This window comes from Peromyscus maniculatus, chromosome 20, assembly GCF_049852395.1.
Source record: "Peromyscus maniculatus bairdii isolate BWxNUB_F1_BW_parent chromosome 20, HU_Pman_BW_mat_3.1, whole genome shotgun sequence".
Lineage (NCBI taxonomy): Eukaryota > Metazoa > Chordata > Mammalia > Rodentia > Cricetidae > Peromyscus > Peromyscus maniculatus.
The window spans coordinates 27,043,961-27,062,737 of NC_134871.1; the positions used below are offsets into that span (position 1 = coordinate 27,043,961).

Consider the following 18,777-nt stretch of genomic DNA (forward strand, 5'->3'; position numbering starts at 1 on the left):
TGACTCAGTTTTAAAACTTATAAACTAAATTAAAATGTTTATATACAGTAAGAAATGATAATGTAAGAGAATGGCTGTATAATATGTAGTAGTAAGAGGAGTATGTGGCTCTGTTTAAGAGGGTTATGCAGTTATGCCTTATTAAAACAGCTCAATAACTACTGAGTATCTGATGGGTAACAGGATAGATTTACCTCCTCCATTTCAATATTTGAGATATATATATCTCACAAAGGCTGATAAAATGGGCTTACACAAGCTTGTGGGTCAAGCAGATCCACATCAGGGCCAAGCGTTAGCTCACTTCTCACTAAGCAACACTTCTCCAAGGCAATGAGTCTCAGTGTGCTTTTAAAGTTAAGTTTCTACTTCTCCCAGAGTCTGCACAAGACAGTTCAACATTTACTCTGAACCATAAATGATGAGGTCATGGTGGCCCCTTTTCAGAATCTGAAAATGATGCAATATCATTTCTAAATGTTAGGAAAATTATAGGGCTACTATTAAATTTATTAACATCAAAAGATGTAGCAGATGAAAATTAGTTAAACCTAAGTCAATTTAGTCAGTAAAACTAAAAAACGCAGGCCAGTTTGGTGGAGTCTCAGTTTATCATGGGAATAGTCTTTTACACATTGTGATCATACTATCAAATCAATGCTAAACACAGGCTTCTATTCATCAGCAGAGTTCAAATCCTTATTAATTCGGAAAGAGAAATGTACACTAAAAATCCAGTCATTTTTGGAAGTATTCAACTCTACATGTATCTGAGTTGTATTATTGACCTTACTTTACTGACTATGACGTTTTTTGGAATACTCTGAAGTTAGAAAGACACATTTCCTCAGATGAAAGGATGGTCTACAGTCTTATTCAAAAATAACAGCACAAAAGTGTGAAGGCAAACGTGTAATTAATTAGGCAAGCACAGCTTCCTTCCTTATTGTCTTGTGAGAGACTCCAGGAGGCCAGCCTGCATACATGATCAGCAAGGCCTTCATCTAGGACAGAAACAGGACATTCTGAGCAGCACCATGGAACATGCTTTCTCACATGGGCCGTCTCAGTGAAGTCAAAAGTATAGATTCCTCAGAATATGAAAATAATTTCAGAGTCTGTTTCCATTTCTTAGACATCAGTTTTGTCTTCTGACTGTGAAGTGTGGTTTAATGCTGATTTGTGGGCTGGTTTCTGAGTGACTTCCTCACACCACTGCGTGACTGCAAAAACTCCTCCCTGGGCCCCTAGAACACTGGTTTTGTTCCTGTGGAGTCAGGCCCAAGCTGCTCTGTGTATGTCAGATTTAATATCACAAGTAAATCCTCTTAGTCACTGAACAACAACTGATGAACGTTCCTAGGAACCTGAAATCCTACAGGAGCCATACATAGCACAAGAGAACTGTAATGCTAGTTTTCCAATAAGAACCAGGGTGGTATTTAAAACACTAAAATCATTTTTTAAAGCGTATGCTTGTACACAGTGTGATCTCTGTGCAAGATGTCTTTCAGCCTCCAGAGTCCCTTGTCCCTGCCCCCCTCAGGGAGACTGCAGAGCCATCCTGCCAGAACAAACAAACATGCTCTTGTAAATGGAGACAACGTCACTGGGAAGCCCCCTTTGGGCAAGCTGGACAGGTAGGTGGAAAGAGGAAAAGCATGGGGAAATGAGATGAGACCACTATACAAAGTAGTATTCCTCCCCAAGTATCAGCTCCATCAAGAAACTGGAACCACATGCCAGAATGTGCAGGGCCACACATCAACTAGTACACTTGTTGGCATACAAAGTTCAGCAGCATGTCTGAATTCTTCCATTGACATCACAACTGTCATGCCTGCCCATTCACTAAATTTGGGCTGATAGTTTTACTACTAAGGGTCAATATACTTTCACATCCTTAAGCTAGCCAGGCATTTTGTGGTGTGTGTGTGTGTGTGTGTGTGTGTGTGTGTGTGTGTGTGTGTGAAAATTAGTGCTTTCATGATGAGTATTTTCAATATCAGAAGGATAATAAGGAGAATATTTTTAGAAATGGGAAATTCATTTTTAAAAAGTGTGCTATGTTTAAACATAGAAAAGTAAAAATAAAAATTGGGCCATCCACTTTTGTTATTCAAATTGATAAAATACAGTAACGTCATCACCAACAGGGACACAGTGGGGATTATACAGAATAATGCTACGTAAGAACCATAAACATGACTAGACTCAGCACAGACTGTTGATGTGGGCTTTATTCCAATTATTATCAGATTCGTGGACTTGAGAGTTTTGAATTTTTTCATAATCCTTACTGAACTGTAATAAATGGACTATTTTCAAAGTTTAGATTTTAGGAAAATATAGCAATAATAGAATGTCCCAGCTGAGTCATCTTGTCTGCCAGATCAAGTTTCTCACCAAGCCTGGAACATATTTTGTATCTTTAAGTTACCAAATAAACCCATGGCTGTCAATTATTAGATCCTAATTACCCTTCCAAACTTTCTGAACAGCTACCAGGAAAGAGAATGACAGACTGACTATTGAGTTAGGAGGAGATTAGACCAATACAAACAAATGACAGTTATTTCATGCTGCTCTCACCATGCAAGGTGACTTCACAGTGAGCGGGAAGAATCAGGTTGCAATAATGAAAACAGAGTGGGAGTCAACCCCAGGGTGACTCTCCTCGGTTTATGGTAATGCACACCTTGTGGGGGACCAAACACCAACTGGAGAAGGTTCCTGGAAACAGTTCCAGCTATTTTCCCATTGAAAATGTTCCAACTTGACTTGACCCATAGTCATCATATTACTTTCATTTATGATGTATTATGAAATCTCTTACCAAAAACCCAATGGGTTCAATATGGCTTGTTACACTCAAATGGGAACATCTATGAAGGAAAGCTTCTTTGTTAAGTGTTCCTTCTTTTGGAATTTTATTTGTAAAAGAAACGATTTTATTTTAGACAAGTAAAGCTTAGTGGAAACTGCACCACGGCGGCTGCACGACACGGGTAATGGGCCCTGGGCTAGGGAGCGAGTGCACAGCACAGGACTTACAAATGCACCATCTAGCTCGACTTGCTGGATAACTGTAATAAAATCTTTTTATTACTTAGCTATAATGCACTTTCCTCTTACTATTTGGTCATATACATTTTCTCTTGCTTGGTAATTCAAATCCTGATTTTTGTTACATTGTTCAAACAAATATATTCCTGGTGACAGTGGACAATGGAGATTGTGTAGTCAGAGGACAGACCTTGAAACCAGAAAGCTGCTGAAGACAGTGAAATCCATGTGTCTTCACTGAAGATGTGACATGTAAGGTCTTCAGTAGCGGCAGACCTGAGTGCACCAATTAATGGCAGCACAGTGAGTGGGACTGGGTATGTTCTGTCTGCGCGCTGATGCCGACTGGCAAGCGTGGAGTCAATCAGCCAGCAGCACTCCTTGGTGCCTTCACTGTGATCTAGCGCCACGACTACTAGGGCAATTATTCATCTTCATTTCTGTGATAAAGCACGCACTGTCCTTTTATTTGATTCCGTGTCCTACCTCAAACCACAATACAGAAAGTGTGATTAGGTGGATGCACTGGTTTTCTAACATGACTGTATTGGACTAAACTCATCCAGTGAGCCTCTCCCCTCAGGGAAGCCTATGCAAGGGCATGACTGTTAATTTTGATTGCCAGTCGGAGTGGAGGCCCAGTGCTAGACAGCTGTGGAAGCTTCTGGGCGGTGTTTCTGGGGAGCACTGGCTGAGGAGGGGGAGGAGTGTGTGTGGAGAACTGCTCCGAATGGAAGTAGCATTATCCCACGGACTGGGGGGTCTGTCCTGATAAGAAGGGGTGAAGAAGTCAGCTGAACCCAGCACCCCCTTTCCTCTGCTTCCGGACTCACTGAGATGTGAGTGGGCAGCCTCCATCCCCATGGACAGGAGCTGCTCCTGCGGTCATGCCTGCCCTGACAGACAGACCACATGCCTGAGCGGGAGCCAAGATGAACCTCTCCTTCCTGAGGTTGGCTGTGTCAGGTGCTCTGGCTCTGCCACAGGAAAGAAACCAGTAAGGGACTAAATGTGTCCCGTTCCAATAATCTTGGCGGGTTCTCTGGTGCCTGTGTCTTTTGTTTGTCTTGTTGCTCTCAACAGTGACATAGATTCATCCTTAGAGAGAACGAACAGACCTTCTGGAGGGAGCCAAACACTGTTTTGAGGTAAGTTTACAGTTTAGTGAAATCTATCTTCTCAGCTGCTTGTGAAATGAGCATCACTGGGATTGGAGGGAAAGCCCAGGGAAGGATATGACTATCGGAGGAGACAGGTCACAGACTACAATGGGGACATGGTAGGGGTTAGACATACACACGGGGAAAAGAACAGGAAGCATGATTCCCAGGGATTCAAAATGTCAAGAGAGGCTCCTACTGTGAAATGATGTGACAATCCGAACACCTTTAAAAAAAAAGTTTAAAATAATAGCATATAATACCAACAAAATGGCCATCATTGGGATGAGATAGAAAACCAATTTACTTTTGAAACGGATAAGTAAGGAGAATGAATTAAGCACTTATTCTGGTTTTTGATGACAGATATCACAAAGTAACCAAATAGCCGACGACTCTTTCTCTTTACAGCACATGCCAGCTAAAGTAAACATATCCACGAGAAGAGCAAGAGCCAGGAAACTGGTATTGACAATCTCTCAAGAACGTAGGCATCGAGGACCAGTGACTGCAAACACCAAAGATCTCTTCAGACACCATTTGTATCCTGACAGAACAGCACAAAACTTCCCACAACACAGCCTCACTTAGACAAGCAAACAGAAATCAGACTAAATACAAACAAACACAACACAATGTACATTAGGAAATGCAGAGGAAGGGACAGAGGAGCAGCAGGGTGAGGGAGTTCTGACAGAAACACTGAGGGCAGTGGGGAGGAGGTCCAGACTCAGGAGACCGGCAGGAGAGGCTGACTAGACGCAGGGGGACAGGACTGCTGAGCAGGAGTTCAGCGGCAGGGCTGCTGGGAGGCCGCCTGAGGTCTGCTCTACAGCGTACGGCAGCACTAAACTCTCTCCTGATTGGATCTGAGGTCTGCTCTACAGCGTACGGGAGCACTCAACTCTCTCCTGATTGGATCTGAGGTCTGCTCTACAGCGTACGGGAGCACTAAACTCTCTCCTGATTGGATCTGAGGTCTGCTCTACAGCGTACGGGAGCACTAAACTCTCTCCTGATTGGATCTGAGGTCTGCTCTACAGCGTACGGGAGCACTAAACTCTCTCCTGATTGGATCTGAGGTCTGCTCTACAGCGTACGGGAGCACTAAACTCTCTCCTGATTGGATCTGAGGTCTGCTCTACAGCGTACGGGAGCAATGAACTCTCTCCTGATTGGATCTGAGGTCTGCTCTACAGGAGGGAATTCATACCTGGTTCTACAAACATGGTCAAAACCCATGGCTAGGGAAGTCATAGGCCCTACGGGAGAACTTATTCATGTTGTTTTGCTAAATGGCCATGTAATCAAACTCCCCAATAAATATTCATTTATATCTATAGATTTGTGCTGCTCCCAACTTGGCTAGGAAACTTCTTCCTGAAGAGGGTAGTGGCAGAGAAGCATTGCTGTTCAACAGGCTGAAAATGAGCCACAGTGAGGGAGCGCTCAGCCCCAGTTGGAGCATCTACCAGACCCTGCCCCCGCTCGGGGACCTTAAGAAAGAAGGGGTGGAAAGTGTCAGAGGGAGAGGATGGGGAGGAGTGCGTGAAACACTGGCCTCCAGACGTGGCTGCTACCCACGGGGACCTACTGTAGTTTGGTTACCTACACAGGGTCTCGACATCATCAAGAGAGGGACAATTCCAGCATGGCTGGGCAGAGGCTCCCAACGCCGGGAAGGGAATAGCAGTTGACAGTTTCTGGAAGGGTCACCTTTCTTCTGGGGAAACACTGGTAGGGTGCCAATCCCCCTGTGGATGACCTCAAGCCTGTGCACATATGGGCAGCACTAATTAGACTTAACAGGTTGTTAAAATAAAAAAGACAAAGTTGGGAACAAGATATGCTGGGGGGTGGTAATTGGGAGGGATATGAATAGGATACATTGCATATATGTATATAATGTTAAAAAAGGAATGTCTCTTATTAAAAATCACCCATTTTCGAAGATATGGTGGCTCACACCGTTAATCCCAGCACTTGGGAGGCAGAGGCAGGCAGATTCCTGTGACTTCAAGGCCAATCTGGTCTACAGAGTAAGCTCCAGTCAGCAGGGCTACATATTGAGACTCTGTATCAAACAAATGAAAAACCCCAAGTATCATCCACTTGACACTTCTTTTAAAACTGTGAATTCTAGGTCAAAAACTAGGGGTAAAATGATGAACACCTTTCCTGCTTTGAAGTCCTTGGTCCATTTACTGACTGGCAGCTCAACGTCACGTTTACTGCTCATGCAGATAAATCATGTGGAGAATAAACCATGTAATATGCTGACAATAGAAATTGGAAACTTTAAGGTTCTTAGGGATTTATTAACTGGGTTATGTTTCTTAAATGTCCATGTGAGCACTACAGTGGAAGTCACTGGATCAAACCAGAGCCAGGACTCCAGAGACTGAGGAAGGGCCTTCTCAAGTAACTACCAGGGCAACATCAAAAAGAAGAAATTGCCGGATAGTGGTGGTGCACACCTTTAATCCCAGCACTCGGGAGGCAGAGGCAGGAGGATCTCTGTGAGTTTGAGGCCAGCCTGGGCTACAGAGTGAGTTCCAGGAAAGGCACAAAGCTATACAGAGAAACCCTGTCTCACAAAACAACAACAACAACAAAAAAAAAAAAAAAAAAAAAAAGAAAAGAAAAGAAAAAAAAAGAAGAAGAAATTAAGTAGACTTCAGATCTATTTTTTTTTTCACTTTGATTCTTCTTGCCTTTATAAATTTCACCATTAACACCCTCCCCCCGCCACCAAAACATGATCAGTAAGATGGCTCAGTGGATGAAGATGTTCCCACCACAAATGATGGCTTCATTTTGGTCCCTGGAACCAACATGTTGGAAAAAGAGAAGTGACTTCTGCAAGTTGTCATCTGATGCCTTATACTTGCCATGCTGTGTGGCAGTGTATGCACACACAATAAATCCATGAATAATGCTACAGTCATAGGCTCTTTTTTCTTTTTCTTTATAAAATAGGATTTTATAAAGAATTTCTTCAGAAATCCCTTTTCCCCACCTCTGACACATGGAACTTACTATATAGCTGAGGATGATCTTGAACTCCTGATTCTTCGGCCTCCACCTCTCAGTGCCAGAATGACAGTATCACCATATTTGGCTTTTCTTCAAATATCTTACATATATTCCCACATCAATAAAGTTTAAAATTACACTGAATTCTCATTGAGTAATGGATTTAGCAACAGCAGAACCTAAGAGCAGAGTTCCACCAAGAAAGGCTAAAACATAGTACACACACGCACACACACATGCACATATTTAAACATACATACACACACAATTTAAACTTTAAAATCTCTACTTTACATCCATATAAAAATTCATCTGAATGGTGTGTCACTGTACCTAGGGGATTTTTCGTTACTTTACAGAACAAGTATACATGTTAATTCAAATCAAATAGGTCTGCAGAAGTGAAAGAGTTGAGGATGTTTAGGAAATTTTTAAAACAGCAACAAAAATCATTATAACCAGTGAAACCACAGTATACCAGAAGACAGATTAGAAATAGGATTATAATTTTTGGCTGTTAGCCTAGAAAGGATAATAAATAATGCTACAATCCACAGACCCAAAGAGGCCAAATAAGAAGATGATGGCTGGGGCGCGCGCGCGCGCGCGCGCGCGCGCGCGCGCGCGCGGGGCGGGGGGGGGGGGGGCACACACATGGATCTTCCTAGGAGGAAAAATAGAGCAGATTTTGCTAGTGGACTTGGGGTGAGTGGGATGAGAACAGGAGATCTCTGGTGTGTGGGGGATGCTGGGGGGAAGAGTACTAGAGAGACCACTGGAACTGGGGGCAAACCTAGCAAAGTGGAAACTCCCTCCAATCTGTGAGGGTGACCCTAGTGAAGACTCCTAGTAATAGGAGATTTGGAGCCTGAACTGGCCATCTCCTGTAACCAGGCAAGACTTCCAGTGGAGGGACTGGGATACCTACCCAGCCACAAAATCTTGGACCTACAATTGGTCCTGTCTCCAAGACATGCCGGGGCAGTGGTGGCACAGAACTTGAGGGTGGGTCCAACCAATGACTGGTCCAACTTGAGCCCATGCCATAAGAGGGAGCCCACACTGACACTGCCCGGGGGGCCAGGAGTCAGAGGCTAGACAGCCCAGAGACTTGGGATAGAACCAAACAGGACTGACAAAAAATAAAAATTCAACCCAATGATTCCTAATGATACTCTGCTATGCTCATAGATGGGTCCCTAGCCCAATCATCATCAGAGAAGCTTCACCCAGCAACTGATGGAAACAGATACAGAGACCCACAGCCATTAGGCAGAGCTCAGGGAATCCTGCAGAAGGGCAGGGGGAGTATTCTAGGAGTCAGAGGGATCAAAGACATCAGAACACAACCCATGGAATCAACTAAGCAGGGCTCATAGGGGCTCAGGGAGACTTGGAGGTAATCATGGAGCTTGTATGGGTCTGTGCAAGGTCCTCTGCATATATGTTATGATTGTGTAGCTTAATGCTTGTTGTAGGAATTTAGCATAGTCACTGTATCCAGGGTAGACATTAGAACAAACAGCTGTTTTCTAGAAGTACTTTGACATTCCTTGAAGAATCCTTGTGAAAAACAGTGACTGTTTTCTGGGAGTTGTAGAATTGTTTTGCTGAAGGGGCTTTGCCGCCATCACATGACTTTGGTCACAAGATGCTTCAGGCACACCTGAAGCTCTTGTATTATTGTGTATTGAACAGAATCCATAATAAAGGACTAAAGTCATGAGGGCACATGATGCTCTCCTTTAGTAAGACATGTAAATGAAACTAAGGACCTTTTGTGTATCAATTAATAAATGGCCTTTGTATGTATGTTGGGGATTCAGTCCATCAGAGAGGCTGGACCTTCTTGCTGCACACAGACCTTGAAATTTCATCTTGGAGTACCTTCTTTCTTCAACCAACTCTGCAACACAGAACACAATGTCCGTGTGGGCTCCTAACAGGGGGAGCAGGAGGGTCTGATTCTTCGCCTGTCCTTGGGACCTTCCCCCCTACCGGGTTGCCTTGCCCAGCCTTGATAGGAGGGTTTGTGCCTAGTCTTACTTACATCTTGTAATGCCATGTTTGACTGACATCCCTGGGAGGTCTGTTCTTTTCTGAAGGGAAGTGGAGGAGAAGTGGTTCTGGAGGAGAGGGGGAGGGGGCTGGGATGAGCAGCGGAGGGGAAATTGTGGTCGGGATGTAATGTATGAGAGAATAAAAAAAAGAAAAAGGATTATGAACAAGTAAAGGAAAGTAGAGTATGTATAATTATATATACATACATATATATGTATATATATACATATATATATCGAGAGACACAGAGAGACAGAGAGAGAGAGATGAAAGCAATCCAAAACTAAAAAGAAATGAGAAAAACTGAAAACTAGATGAGAAAATGAATGAACATGTTATACAGGGAAGGACTCATCAAGAGGCTCCTTTAGAAGAAAAGGCCTTAGTAGCCTTTTTAATTCACAGTCTAAGCCTGGCCTCAGTAGTTTAAACTACGATGTAATGTATAATGGATGGAAAGAAAGGCAACCACTCAGAACCTGTGTTGGATATAATCTCATTACTTCAATAATAGGATGAATGAGGCAGCTAATGATTATTTCATAATAAACCAGGAACGACTCAGGAATGATAGCCTATTTTGACACTTTTGTTCTTTGTGGTCATTTAAATGTCACTTGATGGCTAAAGTGACGGTGATTCAGAAATTTTTCTGCAAAAGATCAGTGGGGAAAAAAAAATCCCAGGGAGCCACATGTCCTTACAAATGACCTAAAGTTAATTAGAAAAGGCTGCATCCTTTCCAGTTCTGCTCATGCGTCAGCTCTGATTAAATTAAAAAGAAAAAGTCCTTTCACAGTTAAGAAAGGCCATGGTTAGCAAAACTTTGAACTGGGCTCAAGTAAGCACATTCCTAAATTTCTGTATGATGTCATAGTGAACACTCCACAGCCGAATTTGAGTTTGCAAGAAGTATGAGTGGCCTTTCAGTGTAAGAAATATCTGATCTAACACTAACTTCTTTCTGTGCAGGCTAACTGTCCAGGGAACAGGTGGCCCTGCTTTCAATTACAGGGGCTAGCATGCCAGTGTGAGGCCTGGATTAGTTCACCTTCTCCCGGGGAATTTTCCTCGGTTGGGAATGGATTTATTATGGCTTCACACATGGACTAGAGCTCATGTCAGCTGAGGGCAGTGACACATCATACGATTCAAATTAACCTGCTGTGGACTGTTCCGCAGGGCTTAGATTGTGTATTAAAATGACGACATTTTAAAAACAGGTTGAAAGAAACCAGGATCGCTGAACTGCAGTGGTTCCAATTTGTTCCAACTAATCTCTCACCTGCTGGAAATACCGTTCCAGGGTTTGTGGTAGCTGCTGCTTTGTGGGTTTCTCCAAGCCACTGACCTCACTAATGGGCACTGTTTGCCTCTGAGGAAGGAGGTGAAGCTTGGAGGGCTTTAGAGGAGCTTGTGATGTGGGGGTTATATATGTCAGCTGTCCAAGGTACTATGTAAAGAACACACACACACACACACACACACACACACCTCAACAACTCAGGGTCATTTTTAGCAACTTAAATGCATTTGTGCTACCTTGTTGAGAGAAACTGAGCCTAGAAATGGATCTGAAAGGCTAAATCCGAGAGCAACTACGTTCATATCCTTTGTGGGAACTTGAAGGCACTTACAGTTTCCCTCTACATTTCATGATCCCAGTTTTTATTGTTACTGTAACCCAACCTAGAGAACAAGCAAAAAGGAAATAAAAATACATGGTTTAGAGATGTAACAGGAAGACATTCTTTGGTAATGAATGATGTGCACACAGATTTTAAAAACTAATTGCTAAACGATTTTAATGCTAACACCGATCCTGCCAATAAGATCAGAAGTGTCATTGGCTATACTTGGTGTTATCTGTACTGTTCCTTTCAAAGCAGAGCAATGGCGGTGGAGGACAATCTGATCGGCAGGTGTTACCAGTCCTAGCACAAGGAACAGTCCTCTTACAGGTCTACTACCTAACAACAGTAACACAAAATAAAAACAAACGGAAACCCCAGGAATTTTTTTGAGTTGCTAATATGAACAACACAATATATTCTTTATATGTTAAAAGACTTTTAACATGCCCTGTGCTTCCCTTTTAATTAATCCTACTTTTGCTACAGCATTTGTGAAGTCTTAAATATAATGGAACAACATGGCAAAACAGTAAGAGAAATGGAATAGTTCTGTGGATTACTACCTACAAGGTGCTGGAACTGCCATTGTTTACTGTAAAAAAGATTTGTCTCAGTTGTTAGGCTAGTGTTTTAGAAGGCATATCACAGAGCTGACATACTATTCCAACTAATATTCCCTTAACACAACATAAACAAATAAATGAATGTATTTTTTGATAAAAGTGTTTAGGGCTAGAAGAAGTTAAACAACGCTCAATGTTTTCATAATAAAATAAGCATTCTAACCCCTGCTCCTCTTCCTCCATACCACTCTCTCCTCTACCACAAATGTCTAGCTTGGCTCAACTGTGATTGGTGCCTTTGGAAAACTATCACTTATGAAGGGAAATAATGTGTGCTTACACACGAGTCTAAAAGGAATTTTAATCAGGCATATAAAAGTTCCCGGGCCATAGCAAAGACACTTACTACCAAACTTGACAACTTGAGTTCCATCACTAAGATCAAAACCAACTCCTGCATGTTGTCTGGTGAAACCACTTTGCTACAAATGGTACAATGTCTAGACCAGAAGCACTCATTTCATCTGGAGTGCAGTAGAAACAGACTTCAGCAACATCTACTAAAACACTGTTTGTAGAGATGCATCAGGCACAAATTCAAACTTAAGAAATACAGTTAGAGAATAATTACATTAATTAAATATCTTAAAAGTTTGAATTTCCAAATACATTTTTGCTAATTTTTTTAACTATGAAATCAGAAACGATATATATCTATTTCCAAATTTTGAAAGTACCTTAAGAAAAACATAAGTATAAATGCTTTAAAACCATTTGCTATGCTTATGTTTTACTATGTTGTCATATTAAATGCCAGAATTATCAACACGTAACTATTCACTCATACACTGGCATTTCTCTTCAAATAAATGTATCTGGTTGTCTTGCAAATAAGGTGCTCAATTTATCACTGACTTAAAGATCCCACCCTTCTAACAAACAAATCAATAATCTGAACTGTAAGATAACTCCTAGCCAAACTGAAAGACTGCCTCGTTGTGGGACATTTGTACACTGTGTGAAGATGTATTTGCTGTGATTGGTGTAATAAAAAGCAGAACAGCCAATAGATAAGAGGAGGGATAGGCAGGATTGCCCAGGAGAGAAAGGAAGAGAAGGAGAATCTAGGTGCATGGCAGATGCCAGGAGATACAGAGAGGAAACAGGAGGTGAAAGATGAAAGGGAGGTAATGCCATGTGGTAGATTAATAAAAATATGGGTTAATTTAAGTTACAGGAGCTAGTGGGACAAACCTAAGCTAAGGCCGAGCTTTCATAATTAATAGTAAGTTTCCGTGTCATGACTTGGGAGCTGGCTGGTGAGACAGAGAAAGACTCGTTCCATTGCCAACAAACAAACAAATAAACAAACAAACAAAACTGAGCCTAAATGAAAAGTAACAAGTAACTCCAAATTCCTGTTTTCTCCTCCAGCAGCTGACTGCATGTTCCACTCTGTTCTACCATATCCAGTGTTACAGAGGAACAGCCCTGTGACCGGGATACCCTGCAACTGATGGAGTGAGGGACGTATGCACCACAGGTCAATGGCAGATGGAGTGAGGGATGCATGCACCACAGGTCAATGGGAGATAGAGTGAGGGATGCATACACCACAGGTGAATGGGAGATGGAATGAGGGATGCATGCACCACACGTCAATAGGAGATGGAATGAGGGATGCATGCACCACACGTCAACGGCTGATGGAATGAGGGATACATGCACCACAGGTCAATGGCAGATGGAGTGAGGGATGCATGCACCACAGGTCAATGGGAGATGGAGTGAGGGACGCATGCACCACATGTCAACGGCAGATGGAGTGAGGGACACATGCACCACAGGTCAATGGGAGATGGAGTGAGGGATGCATGCACCACAGGTCAATGGCAGATGGAGTGAGGGACGCATGTACCACAGGTCAATGGGAGATGGAGTGAGGGACGCATGCACCACAGGTCAATGGCAGATGGAGTGAGGGACGCATGTACCACAGGTCAATGGGAGATGGAGTGAGGGACGCATGCACCACAGGTCAATGGGAGATGGAGTGAGGGACGCATGCACCACAGGTCAATGGGAGATGGAGTGAGGGACGCATGCACCACAGGTCAATGGCAGTGTTCTTTTCTTTCTCATTAGTGGGATATAAATTGTTACTTTTCCCCTACAATTGATTATATCCAATATTTCTTATGCACTAGGAAGTGGGATCCACACTCTTCCAGTCCATCTGCTATCCCATTCCCTAAGATCACATGTGTATATTTGCTATGAATAGAACCTGTTCTTTCTTTCCTTTTTTTTTTTTTTTTTGTTTTGTTTTGTTTTTTTCGAGACAGAGTTTCTCTGTGTAGTTTTAGTGCCTGTTCTGGATCTTGTTCTGTACACCAGGCTGGCCTCGAACTCAGAGACCCACCTGGCTCTGCCTCCCTAAATGCTGGGGTTAAAGGTGTGCACCACCACCACCTGGCTAGAACCAGTTCTTCACACTAGCCCTAGAGACATATGCTGCAGAACCAGAGCAGTGAAGATCAGCCCAGGCAGTTCCAGGTCTACTCAGTCCAGACATCAGGACTGGCTTTTTTTTTTTTTTCCTTTTAAGATAGGTTTTCTCTGTTAGCCTTGGCTATCCTGGAACTCCATTTTTAGACCAGGCTGCCTCGAACTCAGAGATTCACTTGTCTCTGCCTCCTAAGTGCTGAGATTAAAGGCATGCGCCACCACTGCTAGACAGGACTGGTCTTCTTATCTACCTACCATTATACGGAAATGACTGACAGGCCACAGCATACACATTCAGCATGGTCCACACAGGGATAGTATCTCTCCTCAAAACTCCTACCTTTTAGTTGTTACTGGAGATTCTGAGACAGTCGAATGTCCCTGTTTTAAATTTCTTATGAAGAAACCAATATTAATTTGAGTACTAATACATTCAGAAGTCCTTTAAGTATAACAAACACAAAACTAAATACAGTCAGTTCTAGTAAGCAAACAGTGACGATCACATCAAGGAGGTAAAAACAGGAGGGGGAGATGAAGAGGAGATAGAGAAGGAAACTCCGACCTAGCCATGCTAATCAGCATTGTCCACACAAGGATCAACTCTTCAGAGTCACAGAAACCTACTGTTTGAACAGCTCATCTATCCCTGTGATATCAGCCAGTGTTCTTCATGTTCGTTCAGTCTTAGTCTCCTTATTCATAGACTAGGAGAAGAGCAGTAACTGCCCCTTGGCTCTTCAGACCTATGTGAAGACTTGATATTAAGCTATCTATCTAAAACCAAATACTTACTGCCTCTCAAAACCCTTCTTTATGCATTTGAAATAAGTATGCTCGTCTATGCATGCTCCCTTATAATATATGGAATCACGAAACTCATCCATCATACATACTATTTCCTTCATATGTAGTAAGAAAACTGAGGAACAGAAAATTTTATCAATTCCTTTAGAAGCACATGATTAAGAAAAAAAAGCAGCAATAAAATACAAGGTTTCAGCTTCCAGGCAACTATGATTGATGGGTGGGAACCTCCTGCCAGTAAGGACGAAGGTGCTACTCAAATTCACGTTTGCTTTGGGAACTTTAGGATGGGCAGCCTAAAGAGAGCATACTTCTGGAAGACAAGCTAGCTATTCACTGTCCACTGACAGACCCGAGGGCAATTGTCTATCTTCACACAAGAGATAAAGTATGCTTCATTATGACTTCCATACCTGGTCCATTAAGGAAGTCTTTAATTTGTAGTGTAACAAGGGAAGGTGGAATCCCACTTTTGCTGTCTGTTTCTCCAGGAACCGTCTGCAGCCACACAGTGTTATAGTCAAGGGCTTCCGGCAGGGTCTTCCCATGATCTAGGACAAAATTGAAGGGAAACACACTGATCAAACGACAAACATCTCAGTTTGGTGCATGAATTTGGGTGGACAAATAAGATCAAAGTATGGTTAAACCATTTTATGTAAACGTCCATATTTCCTTTATTTGCATACATATGGTGTGTGCATATAAATATATGATGTATGTCTAAAACAGATAAACTAAGTATACAAGGGAGGATGGTAACAGCAGAACTAGACCAAACTAATTTCCAATCTTCAGTCCCAGTGTCTGTGTGAAGGTAAAGACTGCACGCTGAGGACTGGCTCCCACTTCACACACACACACGCTGGTCAGCGTACACATGAGGCTCATACACGTTCACCAGATGCCGTGGGTTGAACTACTCAGGGTTTGATCTGTTCCAGAGTTTCCTGACAGCAAAACCACTCTTTATGGCTGAGCTTTGGAGGTTGCTGTCGGTAGCCTTCCCAAACCCACTTTCCCATGATGAGAAAGTTTGGTCAGCCTTTTACTAGTTCTAATTATGACTACAACTTTAGACTCTATTTCGACATTTTCCATTTTATATGATGTATTTCAATTTTTTCTGTTTAGCATTATATATCCTTTAGGAATATATTTTGGATACTGGTAATGCCAAAGAACTTGCTTTTAAAGACTTGGAAATGTATAGTTTTTTATTTAGATAGCTCTTTAAATAATGACTGTTGTATGTTGGCATATAATATAATAGGCTTTAAAAAGTCTTTTCAATATCCAGTTTTCCTTCAGTTTCACTACTGCTTTATTCTGTGTTTCAATGTCCTTTGAACGCCATTTTTATAGAGATGTTCTTGCCATAGAACCCATCTATCCCATTTTCAGCCTATCTGAAATGTGTTATTAAAGCATTATTTATTTTAGGCTTTATTGATTGGCTTGCTTTCAAGAATAGCATTTACATATAGTATACTATATTCAACATATGGTTATATAGTATTACTGTCATATGTGAACCGGGCATATAAATTCTGCCTTGGAATTTGTGTTTCTTGACCTTATCATGTGATCCTTATGAAAACTGGTACATATGAACCTGTATGTTATTTCAAAGAAAATCCTGAAAGCGATTGATTGTGACGTCCAATGTGTGTGGTAAAGATCAAACAATAAGCTAGTGCATGCTTCCCTTTTACAGCTGTTAAATTTAAAGCAGGGGAAATAGGAAGAGTAGTCCCATTACACAGGAACAATACACTATTCTCTCTTTCAAATACAACAGTCATGTCTGGGGAAAGCATGGTAACTTCTTGTTACTGGACTCAACTCAACTCGAGTTGACTCAACTCAGTGTGCAAGAGCTGTGTAACCTATCAGCATCTGAGTGTCTCTTCTCAAGGTGTCAGCTATCTATACATCATCAAAAGTGATTCCATCAAGTAAATACTTCCTGATAGATCTACATAAGGAGACATTTTTCACTTGGAAGAGGAAATAATCAAGCAGTAAATATGATGATCTAACAGATTAAATGTAATGACAATCAATAGAAATCCACTAAATTAGTGCAGAAACACTAACATGACGTATAGAACACTGGCAAGGAAGACTCAAACAACTCGCAGGAAGTACAATTTGCAGGAAGCTGGAAATTTATTGTACTTATGGCATCTAGAAACTATAGACCACTTTCTATACTTTCTAGAGGTAAGGATTCTGAGCAGGCTGTGGGACTGTAACTACATTAACTGATACACATCAATCACAACCCACACTAGAGAATATAAAGACTGACACTGACTAAGAAATCATGAAAAAAAAGTGTCTGGAAAGTAAGCAGACAGTATGGGTACCACTGAACAGAACCATTGATAATGGTATAGAAACATTAATGGGTGTCAGATCTCAGCATCATTAAATAGAAATCTTCACAGAACATGCTGGACCAACACTAAGACAATCAGCAACACTTATTTCGTTGGTTTGGGAGGGGACATCAACTGTCCTCTTATACTGGAGGCCCTTCTGGAGGTTTTTGTATGTGTAATAATTGGAGATAGCAAACTAACTTTAGAAATTAGTCCCCCTGAATAGATACATGCACATACATTCACACTTACTGAACATCTATTTCCCATTTTCCTACAGGGTTCCTTTTCCTACTGACTTGTAGGAACTGATTGCTCTTAGTATGCTAGATGTCTTTCAACTGCATTCTAATGTTCTGTGCATGCAGACATCATTTAACAGATGTAGGGAAAAAAGATATACTTTCAAAAACTTATTTTTAGGTAATTATGAATCTATTCCTAGCATTTGGGGAAACATGTTTTGCTTTTCTTCTTAAATTTTCACTATTTAATTCTTCAGGAGAGTACATAAGATAAACATGAAAATCTACTCACCTTTACTGTTCACCAGGGATATACAAGTTAAAATGAAGAATCAAATTTTCATTAATTGGAATAGATAAAAGATCATTATGTTAAGTGTGGGTGGTGGAGAGGAAATGGTTACTCCTACATGTGGTAGACATGACTGAACATGCAGGGTTCTTGCACAGACAGGACAGAGACCAGATAACTTTTCATTAAAATTCTAAATATCCATGCCCTTGGAATCAGAAATGACATCTGCAAACATCTCCAGTTTCACAGAAACACTTAAAAACACAGAGATTAATGTTCAAAGAAGTTGACTTCAGAATAATTTGAACCAATCAAAATTCAGGGAAAAAATCTCCACCTACAGAAGAGAACAGTAATCGTGACAGCACTGGGAACACTGCCTGGACTGCGACGCCCTGACGAGACTCAGGCCACACTACCATAGAAGACCTCAACACACTGTTCAGTTAATAAAACAGACACAGCGGAAATGGAGTTAGTAAATACAAATATGATCCCCCTTCCACACACAAATATATATTTATTTATTCATTCATTTTTGAGACATGGTCATAGCTTGGATTGTCCAAGAACTATGTAGACTGATCTGATCCACACCTGTTCGCCTCCTGACTGCTAGGATTAAAGGTGGACACCACAACACCCGGCCATTTTTTTTTTTTAAGTACTAGAACACCACTCTTTTTTTTTTTTTTTTGATTTTTTCAAAACAGGGTTTCTCTGTGTAGCTTCGCGCCTTTCCTGGAACTCACTCTGTAGCCCAGGCTGGCCTTGAACTCGCAGAGATCCGCCTGCCTCTGCCTCCCGAGTGCTGGGATTAAAGGTGTGCGCCACCACCACCCGGCTAGAACACCATTCTTGAGACAAGCTTAAGCACATGCTGATATATGGAACTGTAAGTTATTCAGGATGGAGGATAAAATAGGACTCTTTACTAAAGAATTTAAGAAGGTAATAGGAATGGGAATGGAAAGCTAATTCTGAAAATGCGTCTGAGTGTTTTCCAGGTTGGTAA

The 18,777-nt window shown here is 41.7% G+C and overlaps 1 protein-coding gene across 5 annotated transcripts in view; it reads right to left on the reverse strand.

Annotated features, from left to right (window-relative positions):
* Nucleotides 1-18,777, reverse strand: part of Vps13b (vacuolar protein sorting 13 homolog B) — a 568,282-nt gene that overhangs the window by 174,240 nt on the left and 375,265 nt on the right. For all 5 annotated transcript variants that reach the window (XM_076555926.1, XM_042264499.2, XM_042264498.2 and 2 more), the window contains exon 35: nucleotides 15,249-15,386. In XM_076555926.1, the coding sequence (XP_076412041.1) occupies nucleotides 15,249-15,386 (138 nt within the window). The remainder of the gene's footprint in view (nucleotides 1-15,248; nucleotides 15,387-18,777) is intronic.